Raw genomic sequence first — 17,489 nt, 5'->3', positions numbered from 1 at the left:
GCAGCTGGTTCTCTCCTACAAGCGCTACCTCCTGGCCCGACTTCACCCAGCACAGCCCATTACAACATCTTCTGACACAGTAACACAGTGCTTGTGAAGGAGAAAACTCTTCTTTGACCTCAGCTAACACCATTGTCCACACCACCCCAGCTACCCAGGAGGACTTGAGCCCGCTCACATGCCCAGTACATTGATGCTACAGCTGGCAAGTGAGAAAGCCACCAAACCACACCAAACAGCCTTATTTAGAAATCCTGAACAGGCCAAGACAGACCTACAGAGCCCACACCACTCCCCTGCCACCCCCATCAGAGCTGGTGCTCGCACCTGCCACTGGGAGACCAGAGAGGACAGGTCAGCCTGGTCCAGCTCCACCCATATCACTTGCCTCTGGAGCTAAGAGCAAAGCCCAAGCTACTGCAAGTCCTGTAGACCAGTCCATGGCCTGAGGGATCAGAGGGCTTTTCTAGACGGCTGACTAGAGACATGGGTGAACAATTCCCTTCAGAACAACAACAACAACAAAAACGAATTACAGGTGAATGTGAATAACCATAGCCTAAGTGGAGTGTTAAGGGGAGATTGTTGGAGCCCATTGGAAAGTTCATTGGAAGAATCTACAGCATACACAAAAATTAAGGAATCAAGAAGCTTGCAGAGATCAAATCAAGAGAGACTTAGTATTCTGTGGAAAGGGTAGGTGGGAATGCTCTTGGCTTCTCTAGCCCTTGCAGCAGACTGCTGGTATCCAAACTCAAGGAGAGCTTTTTTGCCACCATGAGCCCAAGTACTGGAGCAGGCTGCGATCTGGGGACTTCTCGAGGGCATTATATTGGGCTACCATCTCGAACAGGGTCCCTTCCTGTTCCCCCAGTCCCAACCTGTAGTAGCAGGTGCCATACTGAGTGTGCACCCATTGCGAGACTTTGTTCTGCTCAGGGACTTCCAACCCTTGTGTCTTCACATCACAGGATCCCTTGTAGACATGCCTCAGTACCAACCTGGATTGTGGCAACCCCACATGGTGGCTAGACCCAGAGGAACAGCAGGATTCACGGTGGTCTGGCCCCCAGGGATTGTCATACCTAGGGAAAGGGGGAGTGCATCATACCAAGGGAGCACCCTGTGGGACAAAAGAAACAGAGTGCAGGCTTTTCTGTGTCCGTGAACTTGCTGCTTGTGGGCTAGGAGCAGCTGCAACTCTTTCAGCAGAGGGATGGGCACAGTGCTCAGCTGGGTGGGAAGACTGCAATTCTTCCCCAGCGGTCGAGCAGCCCCAGTACTCATGAAGGGACGTAGAGGGGACTTCTCCCCCTCACCCACTGCTGCAGACACAGCCAGGATGTCTCCTGTAGGAGCTTGGCTTGGATGCATCTGTAGATGGTCTTTATAGAGCATTTTGGGGTGACTGTGTCCCCACAGGATGTGTGTCCTCTGGGGTCAGGCTTGCAAGAGGAGTAGAGCCCTGCTCCCTCTCTATACAAAATGTCAGCATTCCTGAAGATGGAAAGATGCTTGTCTAATCTGAATATCCAGAACACTGGGACAGGAGGATGATAGGGAGTTGGGTTGTTTTTTGCCAGGCTTGTAGTAGAGCTGAGGTAGCACCCTTCCTTTCACCTATGAAGACCTCAGTGCATTTCATGGGAACTCCCTAGGCTACATCCATCAGGGCTGGGATGTGTGCCCACCATTGTGGTATTGCATATACCCACCTACCTTAGCCACAGCCAATTCTTACCCATGAACACCTCTAATTAAACTGAAGACTAACTTGTTCAACCCAGTGAAAAAAATACTGGGGAAAAAAGTACACATCAAGAGGAATAAAATAAGCTTCATGAGACCTCTGCCATTCCAGCACCACAGGAGACAGTGGCCCTATTCACACACCTGCTACATTGCTACTAAAAGCACGACCTAAGAAAGCCATCAGACAAAATTCTGTATAACCAAGGAACTTACACAGAGTCTTTGCAACTGAAATTACCCAGACCCAAAGCTAGGGAATCATAAACTATACACATTATAGTTACATCCTCAAGGAGAAAAAAAAACCCAGTTCAGTCAAAACTCAATTCAAAAATAAGAAGAAGAAACAATTCTATCCAGATGAGAAGGAAGCAGAAAAATAATTCTGGCAATATGAAAAGCAGAGTTTTGCAATGCCCTCAAAAGATCACATTAACTCTTTAGCAATAAATCTAAACCAAAATGAAATCTTGGAAATACCAGATAAAGAATTCAAAATATTGATCATAAAGTTTCTGAATGAGATCCAAGAGGAAGTCAAAACCAACATAAAGAAATCAAGAAAACAACTCAAGATATGAATGAAAATTTTCCAAGGAGATAGATTTTAAAAAATCAAAAAATCAAAACAAAACAAAACACAGAACTTCTGGAAATGAAAGACTCATTTAGGGAGTTACAAAATGCAGTGAAAAGTTTTACCAAGAGACTAGACCAAGCAAAAGAAATAATTTCAGAGCTTGGATATAAGGCTTTTGGGTTTACCCAACCAAACAAAAACAAAGAAAAAAGAATCAAAAGAAATGAATACAGTCTCCAACAAATATGGGATTCTCTAAAACATCCAAACCCTATAATCATAGGTATTCCTGAAGGAGAAGAAGAAAAAGTAAAAAGTTTGGAAAACCTATTTGAGGGAATATTTGAGGCCAACTTGTCTGGTCTTGATAGAAATTTAAACATCCAGACACAAGAGTCTCAAAGAACTCTGGGAGATTCATTGCAAAAAGAATATCAGTAAGGCATGTAATCATCAGGTTATCTAAAGTCAACATGAAAGAAATAATTCTAAGACTAGTGAGACAAAGGCATCAAAACTTATAAAGGAAAATCTGTCAGACTAATGGCAGACTTCCCAGCAAAAAACTCACAAGCCAGAGGGGACTGGAATCCTATCTTTAGTCTTCTTAAACAGAGTAATGGTCACCAAGAATTTTGTATGGTGCAAAACTTAGTTTCATAAATGAGGGAGAAATAAGGTCTCTCCCAGTAAAGCAAACTCGAAGAGAATCTGTCACCACTAGACTGGACCTATAAGAAATGCTCAAAGGAATTCTAAACATCAGAATGAAAGTTCTATATGCACCAGTATAAAAAACATTCAAAAGTATAAAACTCACCGCTTATAAAATAGTAACATGATGGAGAATACAAAACAACTAGGTAGTAATCAACATGATGACTGGAAGAGTATTTAATATATTACTATTAACTTGGAATATAAATGATCTAAATGCCCCACTTAAAACATAAGATTAGTGGAATTAATTTAATAAGCACAATCTAAGTATATGTTGCCTTCAAGAGACCCACTTAACTTGTAAAGATTCTTATAGACTCAAGGTAAAGGAGTGGAACAAAATATTCCACACAAATGGCATCCAAAAATGAGCAGCACTGGTCATTCTTATATCAGATAAATCAGACATTAAATCAACAAAAGTAAATAAATAAATAAATAATAAAAAGACATAGAAGGTCATTATATAATGATAGTTAGTCAACTCAACAAGAAGAGATAACAACCTTAAATAAACATACACCTAACACCAGAGCTTCCGGATTTGTAAAACAAATACTAATAGATTTCATAAAAGAGAAATACAGCAATACAGTCATAGTGGGGGACTTCAACACAACACTAGCTAGATCATTGAGGCAGAAAGTCAACAAAGGAACACTGGCCATAAACTGGATTCTAGGACAAATGGACCTAACAGAGGCTTGCAGACCATTCTACACCAAACTAGAGAATATACATTCTTGTCATAAGCACATGGAATAGTTTCCAAGATAGACCATACAATAGGCCACAAAACAAGTTCCAATAAATTTTTAAAAATAAAAATCATATCAGGCATCTTCTCAGACTGCAGCAGAATAAACCTAAAAATCAATTCCAACAGGGAATCCCAAAACTATACAAATATGTGGAAATTAAATTATCTGCTCCTGAAGGACTTTTAGGTCAATGACAAAATCAACATTAAAATTAATAATTTTTTCAAAATGAATGATGACGGTGACACAAGTTATCAAAATCTCTGGGATACTGTAAAAGCAGTACTAACAGGAAAGCTTATAGCACTAAATGTCTACATCAAAAAAGACAAAAAGATCACAAATTGACAACCAATGTCACACCTGAAGGAGCTAGAAAAACAAGACAAACCAAACCCAAAGGTAGCAGAAAAGAAATAACAAATATCAGAGCAGAACTAAACAAAACCGAAACTGAAAAAAAAATACAAAGATCAATGAAATGAAAAGTTGGTTCTTCGAAAAGATAAAATTGATAAATCACTAGCTAGATTAACCAGGAAAACAATAGAGAAGATTCAAATAAGGTCAATCAGAAATAAAAATAGAAACATTACAACTGATACCACAGAAATACAAAAAATGATCTGAGATGATCTTTTGTATTTCTGTGGTATCAGTTGTAATGTCTCCATTTTCATGGATCTGATGTTCTATGAACATCTCTAAGCACACAAACTAGAAAATCTAGAGTAAATGAATAAATTTCTGGAAACACAAAACCCCAAGCTTGAATCAGAAAGAAATAGAAATCCTGAACAGACAAATAACAAGTAGTGAGATCAAATCAGTAATTTAAAAAATTTTCCAACAACATGAAGCCCAGGACCAGCTAGATTCATGCTGAATGTGACCACACATTAAAAGAAGTGATACCAATCCTACCAAAACTATTTCAAAAGATTGAGAAGGAGGAAATCCTAACTCATCCTATGAAGCCAGTATCACCCTGATACCCAAGTCAGGAAAGACACGACAAAAAAATAAAACTGTGGGCTGAGATCTCTGATGAACATAGATGCAAAAATCCTCAACAAAACATAGCAAACCAAATACTATAGCACAACAAAAGGATAATTTGCCAGGATCAACTAAGCTTCATTTCAGGAATGCAAGGATGGTTCAACATATGCAAGTCAACAAATGTAATTCACCACATAAACAGAATTAATAACAAAAGCTATATGGTCATTTTAGCAGATGAAGAAAAAGCATTTAATAAAATTCAGCATCACTTCATGATAAAAACCCCCAAGAAACTAGGCATAGAAGGAGCATACTTCAAAATAATAAAAACCATATATGACACACCCACAGTGAACATCATACTGAAGGGGGAAAAGTTGAAAGCATCCGCCCATAAGAACATTTCCCTTAATAAGTGGAACAAGACAAGGATGTCCACTTTCACTACTTCTATTGAACACATACTGGAAGTCCTAGCCAGAGCAACTATCCAAAAGAAAGAAATAAAAGGCATTCCAGTTAGAAAAGAGGAAGTCAAACTATGTCTGTTTGCCAATGATATGTTCCTATACCTAAAAAAACCCTAAAGACTCCTCCAAAAGACTACTGGATTTTGTAAATGAACTCAGTAATATCTCAGGTTACAAGGCCAACCCATGCAAATCAGTGGCACTGCTATATACCAATAATGACCAAGCTTAGAATCAAATCAAGAATTCCATCCCATTTACAATAGCTGCAAAACAATAAAATTTTTATTTTAAAGTATAAGGAATATATTTAACCAAGGATGTGAGAGATCTCTACAAGGAGAGCTACAAAACGCTGAGGAAAGAAACTGTAGATCACACAAACAAATGGAAAAACACCCCATGCTTTTGGATTGGAAGAATCAATATTGTGAAAATGACCATACTGCCAAAAGCATTCTACAGATTCAATGCAATTTCTATCAATATACCAATATCGTTTTTCACAGAGTTAGAAAAAGCAATCCCAAAATTCATATGGAACCACAAAGAGCCCAAGTAGCCAAAGCAATCCTAAGCAAAAAGAACAAAGCTGAAGGCATCACATCACCCAACTTCAAATTATACTACAATGCTATAGTAGCCCAAATAGCATGGTAATAGTGTAAAAATAGACACATAGACCAATAAAACAGAATAGAGAACCCAGAAATAAAGCCTAATCCCTACAACCAACGAATCTTTGACAAAGCAGACAAAAACATACACTGGGGAAAGTACACCCTATTCAACAAATGGTCCTGAGAAAACTGTCTAGTCACATGCACAAGAATAAAACTGGATCCCTATCTCTCACCATATGAAAAAATAACTTAAGATGAATTAAAGACTTAATTGTAAGACCTGAAACCATTAAAATTATAGAATGAAACCTAAGAAAAACTCTTCTGGACATTGGCCTAGGCAAAGAATTTATGACTAAGACTCCAAAAGCAAATGAAATAAAAACAAAAATACATAAGTTGGACTTAATTAATCTAGCAAGCTTCTGCATAGCAAAGGAAATAATCAAAAGAGTAAACAAACTACAGAATGAAAGAAAAGATTTGCAAACTATGCATCTGACAAAGGACTAATATCTATAATCTACAAGGATCTCAAACAAGTCAGCAAGAATAAAATGAATAATCGCATTAAAAAGTGTGTAAATGACATGAAGAGACATTTTTCAAAAGAAGACACATGAATGGGCAAAAACGTGAAAAAAAATGCTTAACATTACTAATTATCATGGAAATGAAAATTAAAACTACAATGAGATACCACCTTATCCTAGTCAGAATGGCCATTATTTAAAAAATCAAAAAACAATAGATGTTGATGTAGATGTGGTGAAGAGGGAATGCTTATATACTGTTGGTGGGAACGTAAATTAGTGCAACTTCTACGGAAAACAGCATGGAAATTTCTCAAAGGACTAAAAGTAGATCTACCATTCAATCCAGCAATCCCACTATTGGGTTTATCTAGTCAAAAGAAGAGAAGTCATTTTATCAAAAAGACAACTACACTCATATATTTATTACAACACAACTCACAATTGCAAACAGGGAATTCTACCTAAGTGCCCATGAAACAATAAGTGGATAAAAAGAATTTGGAATATATATACTATGGAATACTACTCAGCCCTAAAAAAATGAAATCATGTCTTTTGCAGTAACTTGGATGGAATTGGAGGCCATTATCCTAAATGAAGTGACTCAGGAACAGAAAACCAAATACCACGTTTTCACTAATAAGTGGGAGATAAGTATGCATACACAGGGGCACATAGAGTGGTATAATGCAGCAGTCCCCAACCTTTTTGGCACCAGGGAATGGTTTCATAAAAGACAGTTTTTCCATGGATTGGTGGGGATGGTTTGGATATGAAACTGTTTCACCTCAGACCATCAGGCATTAGATTCTCATAATGAGCACGCAACGTATATCCCTCGCATGCACAGTTCACGATAGATTTCATGCTCCTATGAAAAGCTAATGCCGCTGCTGATTCGACAGGAGGCAGAGCGCAGGCAGTGATGTTCACTTGCCTACTGTTACCTCCTGCTGTATGGCCCAGTCACTAACAGGCCACACACCATTACCAGTCCATGGCTTGGGGGTTGGGGATTCCTGGTATAATAGACACCGGAGACTAAGAAGTAGGGAGGGTGGGAAGAGGGTGAGGGATGAAAAATTTGCTCTTAGGTTCAATGAACACTATTTGGGTGACAGGTACGCTAAAAGCTCAGAATTCACTACTATATAATTCATCCATGTAACCAACAACCACTTGTACTCCTAAAGCTATTGAAATTTAAAAGAATAACAAAAAAAAGGATGATGAAGATTAGCTAAGCCATGCTATGATCATCAGCTCCCATCTGAGGGTCCAGCTGAAAGACCATATCCTTTTGCCTTCCCTTCTAGGTACAGGCATAGGAGGCAATTCTGAAATGAGAAGGGTGGGCATCTCTGCTGGGGGACTGTTGAGAGTTGTCTGCCTCATCAAGGAAGAGACATGTGGGAAGAAATCATTTCTTTCTGTGCCTCTAGGCATTGTCATGAGGCCTTAGCTCCTGGAACTCTAGCCATCATCTTGTGTTTATTTGGAGGTGATCTGGTGGAACAAGGATCTGAGAGCCAAAAGACAGAGAGAACCTGGCACCCTGTTGATACTGCAAGCTTACAGCTTTCTCACTCCTGCAAGAGCTCTGCACTGGGACTTCTTGTTATGTGAAATAACGGCTTGCCCTGACTATGTAAGCCAGTTGAGTCAAGAATTTCTGTGACCTGCTGCCAAAAGTATCTTAACTGACACAGACTACTTGAGTTGAGAGTTTCAACAGCTCATCCTCTAAACTCTTTTATTGGAATTTCTAAGCAGCAGAGTGAAGTTTTTAATTTTTTAAAATTTTCCCTTTTAATCTTGTTTCTTCCTTCTCTCATGGCCTTATTCACCCCTTCTTCACTCCTCTCATCCTCCTCTGAGACCTTGGCAATCTCCTGCCTAAGCCTCTAAAATTTAAGTGTCTCCTAGCTGTCCTTCTTCCCTCCCCCGGGGCCTTTAATGATCTTTTCTCTAATCCATCCTGTGATACTGCTTGCCTAATCCAAAACAATACTTTCGTCATGTCACCTCTCTGCCAAGAACCTGAGATGATGACCTACTTTCTGTCATATAAAGCCTAGAATTTTCAAGGCCCTCCAAAAATCCAATCCCACCCTATCTATTCAATATCAGATTCCTTTCTGTGCTCTCCTCTGCACACCCTATTTTGCTCACATATTTAATTACTCCCTAACTGCCTCCTTCTTTCATGGCCCTTTGTCAAATGCTACCCATCCTTCAAGGCTCCAATTAAATTTTGCCTCCTCCTTTCAGCTTCAACCTCTCGTTGTTATTATAATCAGTAATGATATTTGGTACTTAGATTAAAACAATGCTATGTCAGTAGCTTAAGTACCAAATATCATTACTGATGGAAATTATGGTACAATTTGATTAATTCTCCATTAGGGTAAAAAATTTGAAGTTTTTTTTTCACTGACAGAGCAGAAAGTACTGTGACTTAAATTTCATAGTGAATTGTAGCTGATTACATGTATTTTGATAGTTCTACACTTTTGAGAGTTAGCAATTCATCTGATCCTATTTGAGAAATCTCTTTCTCTCAGTGACACTGATACTGTTAATAGTCTTCTGCTGGTTTAATGATATTGAGTTTTGTCTCCATTATGAAGCACACAAAAACTATGCTAAAGTATTTTTATTGCCATGGTAATTCAATTAACATTTCTGGGACACTTACTTCTCTCTTCTCTCTCTTCCTTCCCTCTCTCTCTCTCGCACTCTCTCTCTCTCTCACACACACACACACATACACAAACACACAACCCAGTCCTTATTCATTGTCAGTCACATAGTAGATGCTAAGTAAGTAACTTTGATCCATTTCACCTACTAAGTATTTCTTGAATCCTTCCTATTTCCATGGTCACCACTCTAGTCCTAGCTAGCCTCTCCTCCTTTTCCTGTATCTGTTTTTTCCCCTCAATCCTTTCTCTATAGAGCAACCAATGTAATATTTCAAAACTGTATCCAATCCTGATTAAAACACTTATTCAACAGCTTATTAAGGGACTCAGGCTAAAGGCCAAAGTCACTGTAGTGAGTTTGAGGGCTGTCAGGGCTGATGGGGTGGGGGAGGACGACATGACCCCCAGGTGGCAGTAGCACACAGTGAGCTTAATTTGGAAGACACTTTGGTTGCACGTGAAGGAAAGTCCCTCACAGCATGAGACCTTGCAGGGCTAACAAACGGGCCACCACCCAAAAGGGCAGAAGGTCAAGGAACTCCCAGGGGAGAAGGGCATTATGACCCAGGCAATGTCATCAGCAACAGGGTAGACAGCCTCAGGGCCAGAGAGCTGCTAAGGGCTGCAGCAGCTAGGAGTCTTTGATCACCCCAGGGTTGTCTTACATATGGCTAGCAGACAGGTACAGTTTTACAGAGTGCACAAGGCAAACATGCTCTAAATGGTTAAAAATCTGCTTCTTCGTGCTATATTTGAAACAACTGGATGTGTAGAAACTTGACTTTAGCACTACTGGGCTTTTTAGCTAAAGGTTCAGGTCTGCTGTGAAAAAGGGAACAACTTACGGTCAAGAAGCAGAGGTTACCTTTGGATTCTTTCCGTCTATGTAAGTCATTAACCTGACCTTTGGGCCCCCTTCTCCAGTCTCCCACACCCCTCTCCCCACTCACTGACCAGTCTCCCCAGGGACTGGAACCCTCCTCACGTTTGCAGGATATTCTCACCACACAGGAAATTTGTGCCCCTTCCACACTCCTGCTTCCTTACTGAAGGGCGCCCATGCTTCAGATCCCATTATTCTGCCTGTGATTTGATCAAATGCTCCTATAAAATGCTTTCACAGTGCCAGGTGTCCTTAGTGCTATGCATTTATCTCAGTCGCAATTAATTCATTGTGAATGGTGTCCTTAATTTCTGCTTCCCTGCTGGGATTCAAATTCCCTGGGGTTCTACCCCTAGAACCTGGTACAATGACTTACCCATAGTAGGTATACAATAAATACTCATTGCATGAAGAAAAAAATGCCTAGAAGAAAGAGAGAATGGGTTATTAAAATACCCAATAACCTGAATAATGTGAAAGTGTGAAACCAAATTTTGATTTTTTTTTTTTTTTGGCTACTAACTGGCACATTCATTTAAAACATATTTTTCATCCATGGTTATTAAAAATTCTTAGATATTTTCATCCAGGATTATTAGAATTTTAAAATATTTACCCAAGTCTCACCACTATGGAACCCTTTATTACAAATATATGATCCCAGGGAGTCAATAGTACTTTCAAACTGTACTATATATATCATTGAAAATTGAATAATACTGGAGAAATCTATGAAAATATTTAAAGTTAAATTATGTACCAGCTCAAGAATTTAACATAGCAGAATTTAGTCTGTAAAGAAATACAATCACCAAGTTTAAAAGAATATTAAATCACTGTTTATACTGGCAAGATAAATCTAAATCACCTTACTGGCCTTTCTAGAAGTAATTTGAAAGATGTGAATTAAGTGGGGGTAAAGGTTGTTCTTATACTGTTATTTTTGTGGGTTTCAATATAAGATCAAAAGATTAAAATCATTTTTAAAGCAATTAATTTATTATAATGTTTACCCTAAACTCATATTTCTATACAAAACTAGTGATTGAAGTTAGGTCATTTTAGGTTAAAACTACTCAATAATTTTGTGTTTTATAAGTGTTCGTAAATTTCATCCATAATTTTAAAAGAACACTAGTCACTTTCTTACATAATTTATGGCACAATCTTTATGCCATAATACTTAAAGAACATAATGCTGTACATTTTAAATCAATTTTGACAGTGGCCTATATTTCTACTCACAAGCTATTATTAAGATACAATGCAGTTGAGAGATATTTTATGTAAAAAAGTATATCAGTCAACTCAAATGAACTCTTGTTCCCAATGATGACATATTATCCTCTAATTAAATCAGCTAAGATAACTCACAATCGCTCTAAAATTAATGCCCAAATCAAGAGTTTAACAAGTGGCACTTCTAATAGCCCAACTTTTAGATTGCTTTGATACCTGGAATTAATGTGATTCTTTTAGAAATCTAGTGACTTGTAGAATCATTACAAAAACAAAAATTGAAGTTCACCTCACTCATTTGTGACTTACACTGTCCTTCCAAAAACTTTTAAAGAAATCAGCTAACTAAACAGGGGGCAAAGAAATAAGAAATCTTTGAACCAGGCAGATAAACAGAAATTAAACAATTTATCTCAAACTACGATATTTACTGTGGCTTTAAAGAGTAAGAGTTACCAAACACTGTTTTCCATTTAAGTTAATGTGATATCTCCATGGAAACTGGAAAAAAAAAAAAAAGTTGTGTAAATTGTAAATGTATTAAATTAGTTGGTTTGCTGGGGGAGCAGACAGAAAGACAAGTTTCCAGAGAAAGGAAACGCCCACTGGGCAAAGGTCAGTGAAAAGGAAACATTATGTATTTTGAAACAAGCAAATAATCTTTTTAAACTGTAGATTTTTAGATAAATACTTGATAAATTAATATCAAATAGATGAAGAGTTTAGTGCTTTTTTAATATCCAGCTGTAACCCAACTCTCAAAATACCTGGGACAGAAAAAGTTGCAAAATAAATATTGAAAACAGAGCTAGTTACATTTTTTTTTCTAATCTGTGGAGATAAATGTTCTTACTCCCTCTAGCCCCATGAATAACTTTCCAGCATGAGCTTTGTTGGACTAACCCAATATTTCAATAGGCCTAGTATACTGAAAGAAACCAAGACATGTACTTTAGTTTCTGTGTTTTATGTAACTATATCTTGCCAGAAAACGTTCAGAAAAAGGCATAAACGCATGAACCATTTAATGGTGGTAGCATGGCCAATTCCTGAGAATACAAAATCCAAAGTCAAAGTGATATTGAGAATTAGAGACGTTGGAACAAAATAGAAACGTATTTAGCATGCAAAACTGGAAGGGATACATATATGTATATAGTGATTAATAATACCAGACTATCTATCTATATATATATATATATATATATATATATATATATGAAATGAGGAAAGAATAGATTTTGCATGCATTCATTCAAAATAAATGGTGAATGTTTAATACTGTAAGGCAGTGAGCCAAGTTAGGTATATAGACCCTGGAGTCAGAGTGCCTGGGTTTGAACTGCAGCCTCATTACTTACTAGTTGAGTCACCCTTAGGTAAGTTTATTAAAGTTCCTGTCACACAGCCTTTTTATCTATAAAATGGGGTTAATGTGTAGTATCTACTAAGTTATTGGAAGAATTCAGTAAGGTGATATTATAAAGGTAATTTTTAAGTAGGTGATGGGCACATAGTAAATTCTATATAAGAGATTGTTAAATAATGTCACATTACATAAGTAATGAAAACATGATCATGTAGGCCAATAAGTCACTGTTAACTACAAAGTGTTATAATTAATGATCCTAGCAAGACTCAAGGCATAAAACAGTGGCAGAGTAAGCCTGAAACAACATTCTCTGAATTTCCCAGAGTTTTAAGCAGGTGCTATTTTCAGTGGTAGAGTTCCTTTAGAAGTTTAGAGCCACCAACATGAGGAGGATTGGAAACTTAGGTCATAATTCTGATGAATGAGGAAAGACTAGAATGTTTCACACTGACCTTTGATAAGAATAACTCTCCTAACAAAGAACCTGATGATTCACTGCTCAGTATCTTCCCAGAGGATAGAACAAGAAAAAATAAGCAAGCATATTGTGAAGGCTTTTGGCTAGATATCTGGAAACATTTCTATACCACAAGAATTGCTAAATATTAGAATGGATTGCTGAAAGGGGATCAAGAGTCTACTCCTTTGGAAGTTTTTCAAACAAGGATAAATAGTATATCTGATCTCCTTGCCATGGTTTAAAATCAGTGCTGAGTGAAGACTGATGGTGCAAACTGCCCCTTGAAGGCCTCCTCCTTCCCAAGCATTCTCTGAAAGCATAACTTTATATATTACCTGTGATACTTCCTCATCTGTTGGGTTTCCATTCTATCCTAGAATAGAAAAGGGCAACACTATTTCACAATTGTGAGTTCTGAGTAAAACTTTGATAATGTCATGATGAAACATAATGTCCTTATTACTTCTCAAGTTATTTCACTAAGCAAGCTACCTGCAAATAGCTTTCAATTAGAAACAGCTGTCATGAATCTGAAGTCTGAACAGCAATTCTTTTAAATTTATGTGCCCTGGCAGATTGAAGACACATGAAATTCTTCAAGCAAACCATTAGATGCCCAATCAAGGCAAAGGATAAAAAAGAGTTTAAGAAAAGATAACCACTTACACTAGATAATTAAATGTAAACAGTATCAAGAACTAGGGAGGAGAGATAGAGTGTGTTCCTGTAACAACAGGGTATATTTCCTAAGTGATTATTAAAACAGCAATAGGTAGCATTAAGTAAAGTTGATTTTGAAAAAACAAGTATATCCTTAAAAAACACAAATTATCTTTCAATTCATTATTTTCCTATTAAATGTGCCTCTGACCCTGTGGTGACCTGCATCTTGATTATGTCTACCAGCATCAAAGGACACAAGGCTTAAAGCAAAGTTAACAGTATGCCCTTACTCATGGAAGGTAGGTGAGTTTAAAAAAAAAAAAAAAAGTGCACACATTTTAGAAATTCATAGCTAATAAGCAAACACTGTAATTGTAAAAAGGTGGGGAGGAAACCAAAAACAAAAACAAAAACCTCTTTAGTTAAATATCCACCGAAGAATTTACATGAACCCCTGGGAATGTTCTCAACAAACATTCATGGTGACTACAGAAATTGTTTTACACTGAAAATCTTCACTTTGATATTAAAGAGATGTGCCTGATGCTGAGGATGAACTCTAGTCTCCTGAGAGTCCCATTATCCGCTAAAGAATACCGAAGCAATTTAAAAATACCTATTTTCTTCTTTGAGATATCTTATCTGAAATCATGTTGGGAAATATCTTGTGTGCTTAAAAGATACCGTTTGAAAAAGCCCAGATTAAAGGAGAAAAAGTTCCTAGAAGAAGTGATCCATACTATAAACCTTTTAAAAAGTTGAATTCCCTGAGATTTGGGGAGGGGAAAAAAAAGCGAAGCTGATCCTTATCAATTAATTAAAAAGAATGAAATAACAGTAGACAAAGGAGAAGGAGAGTTAAGAAACTTAAGGAGCTGTGGGGACAGTCGCTCTCTATTCATTGATTAACAAATTAAGGAGTTCTGGAAAAGAAGGAAGAAGTAACAAGGATAGAAAAGTAGGCTTATAATTCACCACAGATTCTAACTTAGACTCAGCAAAGGGAATGTCTGGCTCTGAACTGAAAAAGCTCCTTCTATATAATGAGCGCGGTAATTTGCGCCTCTTTTTTCCCCCCCTTTGGCAATGCTCAAATTTATTTAAATGTGTTCATTTCAGTGTAAGTAAAAACCCTCACTTCTACAGCTTGAAAATCATAAGAAAATAGTAATTCCTCAACGTATCGAAACTGTGATGTTCTAAGATATCTGCAAAATGCTTTTCATCCATCCACCAGTTATTTGGCAAAAAGCAGACAGAGGCTGATGGAAATTCAGCGTTTTGACTTGACGATCTGAGGTCACTAAGGACTTCAGCTGCCCGGTTTGAGCAGCCCGCGCCCTCGCAGCATCTCCTGGCCTCCCTCGGCCTCTCTCAGTTCTGTTCTTTAGCAGCCAAAGGATTATCTCTCCCCGACACGTTTCATTCACAGAGCCCCAGAGAAGCTCGGATTCGGTTGGAGCTAAGAGCCGGAAAACAAGCACCCAGACTGCCGCGCAAGTTGTCGGAGACCAAGTGCTACACACACTGGCGCCGAGAGAAAGGGTGGGCGCTCTCAAGCTCTTGGTGGAGCAATGCCAGTGGCCGGGCATGCGGGGGACACGGGGCCCCCGAACCCGGACCCGAATCCCCAGCTGAGCCACCCGCTAAAGTTGGCTGTTCGCTGGCAGACGAGGCCGGCTCCAGACCGGGTGGCAGGGTGTCCCCGGGCCCTGAGTGGCCAACAGCAACTGGGGAAGCACTGAGGAACCCTAACGGGAAAGCCCGCCCCACATCTGAAACAGGCAGCCCGTGAAGTCCCCAAACCAGCCTTGAAATGCCGGCGTCCAGAGCCCAGGTCCCCGGCGAGGGTCCCTCCCAGCCTTGCCCGCCCCCGGCCCGAGCGCCGGGCGCTCTGTCGCCCGGAGGACAGGGATAGGGGAGAGAGGGGCTGGGGGAGCCCTCCGCGTCTCTCCACCGCCCCTGCCGGCGCAAGGGCGGGAGTGGAGAAGGCGCCACTCAGACCGTGGCGCTGGGCAAACTGCGGTCGCAGTTCTTCCAAGTTTGCCCGAACCAGAGCGCGGAGTGAGCGCCCGGCTCGGCTCTCCGTCTGCGCCTTGCAGCCGCCCCGGAGTGACCCGGGCTCCCTGGCCAGCCGGGCCTGAGCCATCAACTAAGGGGTAGAAGGGCGCGAGAGCAGCGGGAGGCGGGAGCCAGGGTGCTCCCGCGTGTGCACACAATGAGGCGGCGGAGACGCACACCTTCCCCCGCCGAAGAAGCCGCAGGAGCATCCGCCGCCCAACACGGAGACGCGGAGTCCCGTAGAGCGGTGGCAGAAAGTGAGCACCAACTCAGCAACAGGGGGAAGGAAGGGGACGCCGGGCGGCCAGTGGGACGTGCGGCAGCCGAGGGCTGCAGCCTGCCCCTGCAGCGCGCCCGCGCTTACCTGCGATCTCCTGGTAGGGGATGTCCGCCAGGCTGAATCCCTTGGCACCGTACGCCTGGCGGACCTCTCCGCAGCTCCGAGCCTTCACATCCGCCCCGGCGGGGAGGGAGAGCAGCAGCCCCAAGAGGGGAAGAATCACAGCCCCGATCCAAGAAGGCATGGTGCAACATACAAATCCAGCTCGGTAAACCCCACGGCCGGTGCGCTCTTCACCTTGCCCCTCAAGCCGAAAGCCCGCCAGAGGCAGCGGCGCGCTCCTCGCCGCTGCCCAGCGTCACCCCCTTCCGCCAGCCGAGGGGACGAGCAGCGCAGCCCTCTGGACTGCGCTCAGCAAACTTTTATAAGCCAGATGGAGGATGGCAAGCCAACAAGGGCTGGCTGGGAAGGCTGCTGCCTTGCTCCTCTAGCCCCCAGATGGAAACGGTGCAATCAAAACGAGGAAGAGAAGGAAAAGAAGTGTTTAAAAAACCACCATGGGGGTTCAGAGCTGCAATCCGAGTTCCGAGCCGCAGAATCCTGGAGCGCTGCGGGCTCGGCTCGCCGGAGTGTGCGGCGAAGGTGGGAACGCGCGCCGGCTCCCCCGGGAGGGAGATGGACAAGCGAGAGCGAGTGTGTGTGCGCGCGTGTGTCTGTTGGTGTGAGCGCGAGGTTCTTGGGGATGTGTGTGCGTGGAGGTATGTGTTGGGGATATACGAGATCTAGGGGAAACCTCAGCTTAACACAGGCTGTGGGAGCCTGTGAGAGTCCTCCTGAAATAGGAAGAGAGAAATCCTGGAGACAGTCACTGGAGGCAAGAGGGAAGGAGAAAGGAGGGGGGAGAAAGAAACGTGCTACACATTGCACAGCCGAAATTCACAGGCCGAGTCAAAGGCAAAACCTGGACTGGATCTCTTCCTAGTCGGTAGAAAGGGGAAAAAAAGAAAAAGAAACGTACCTATTTTCTTATTCACTTCACATCCTTTATACCGATCTGAAATGACATCAATAAACAATCTAGAAAGACAAGGTAATTTTAAGTCATTAACATGTTATTAAGCTGTATTTTTATGGAGGTAAAGGATAACGCAGTTCCAATTGTTGCTCTTAATATGTGTCCCTGACCTACTGAAACACAAAGCCAGAGTGGAAATAGTCATATACGGGAGTTCATGGGTGGCAGAGCACAATCACGGCTCTAACTAGTTACCTAATTTCTGTTTGACTTTGTTTTTTTCTAAAGGCACACATTACAGACTGGTAGTTCTTAATTTTTAAAGGTTTGGTTCTAGACTCAACAATTTCCCCTTTTTTTATTT

At 40.6% G+C, this 17,489-nt stretch overlaps 1 protein-coding gene across 2 annotated transcripts in view; it reads right to left on the bottom strand.

The window, feature by feature from the left end:
• The window catches only part of GPC6 (glypican 6), a 1,178,972-nt gene extending 1,161,922 nt beyond the window's left edge, over nt 1-17,050 (bottom strand). The window contains exon 1 of one of the 2 annotated variants that reach the window (XM_034936849.3): nt 16,195-17,050. In XM_034936849.3, coding sequence (XP_034792740.1) covers nt 16,195-16,354 — 160 coding nt within the window. In that variant the 5' untranslated portion in view covers nt 16,355-17,050. The remainder of the gene's footprint in view (nt 1-16,194) is intronic. The other variant, XM_003832020.8, reaches the window with a different exon arrangement.
• Between the last annotated feature and the right edge of the window lie 439 nt (nt 17,051-17,489).

Source organism: Pan paniscus, chromosome 14 (genome assembly GCF_029289425.2).
Source record: "Pan paniscus chromosome 14, NHGRI_mPanPan1-v2.0_pri, whole genome shotgun sequence".
In the NCBI taxonomy this organism is placed as follows: domain Eukaryota; kingdom Metazoa; phylum Chordata; class Mammalia; order Primates; family Hominidae; genus Pan; species Pan paniscus.
The sequence above is the reverse complement of the archived record's forward strand: the minus strand, read 5'-3'. Positions and strand labels throughout refer to the sequence as shown.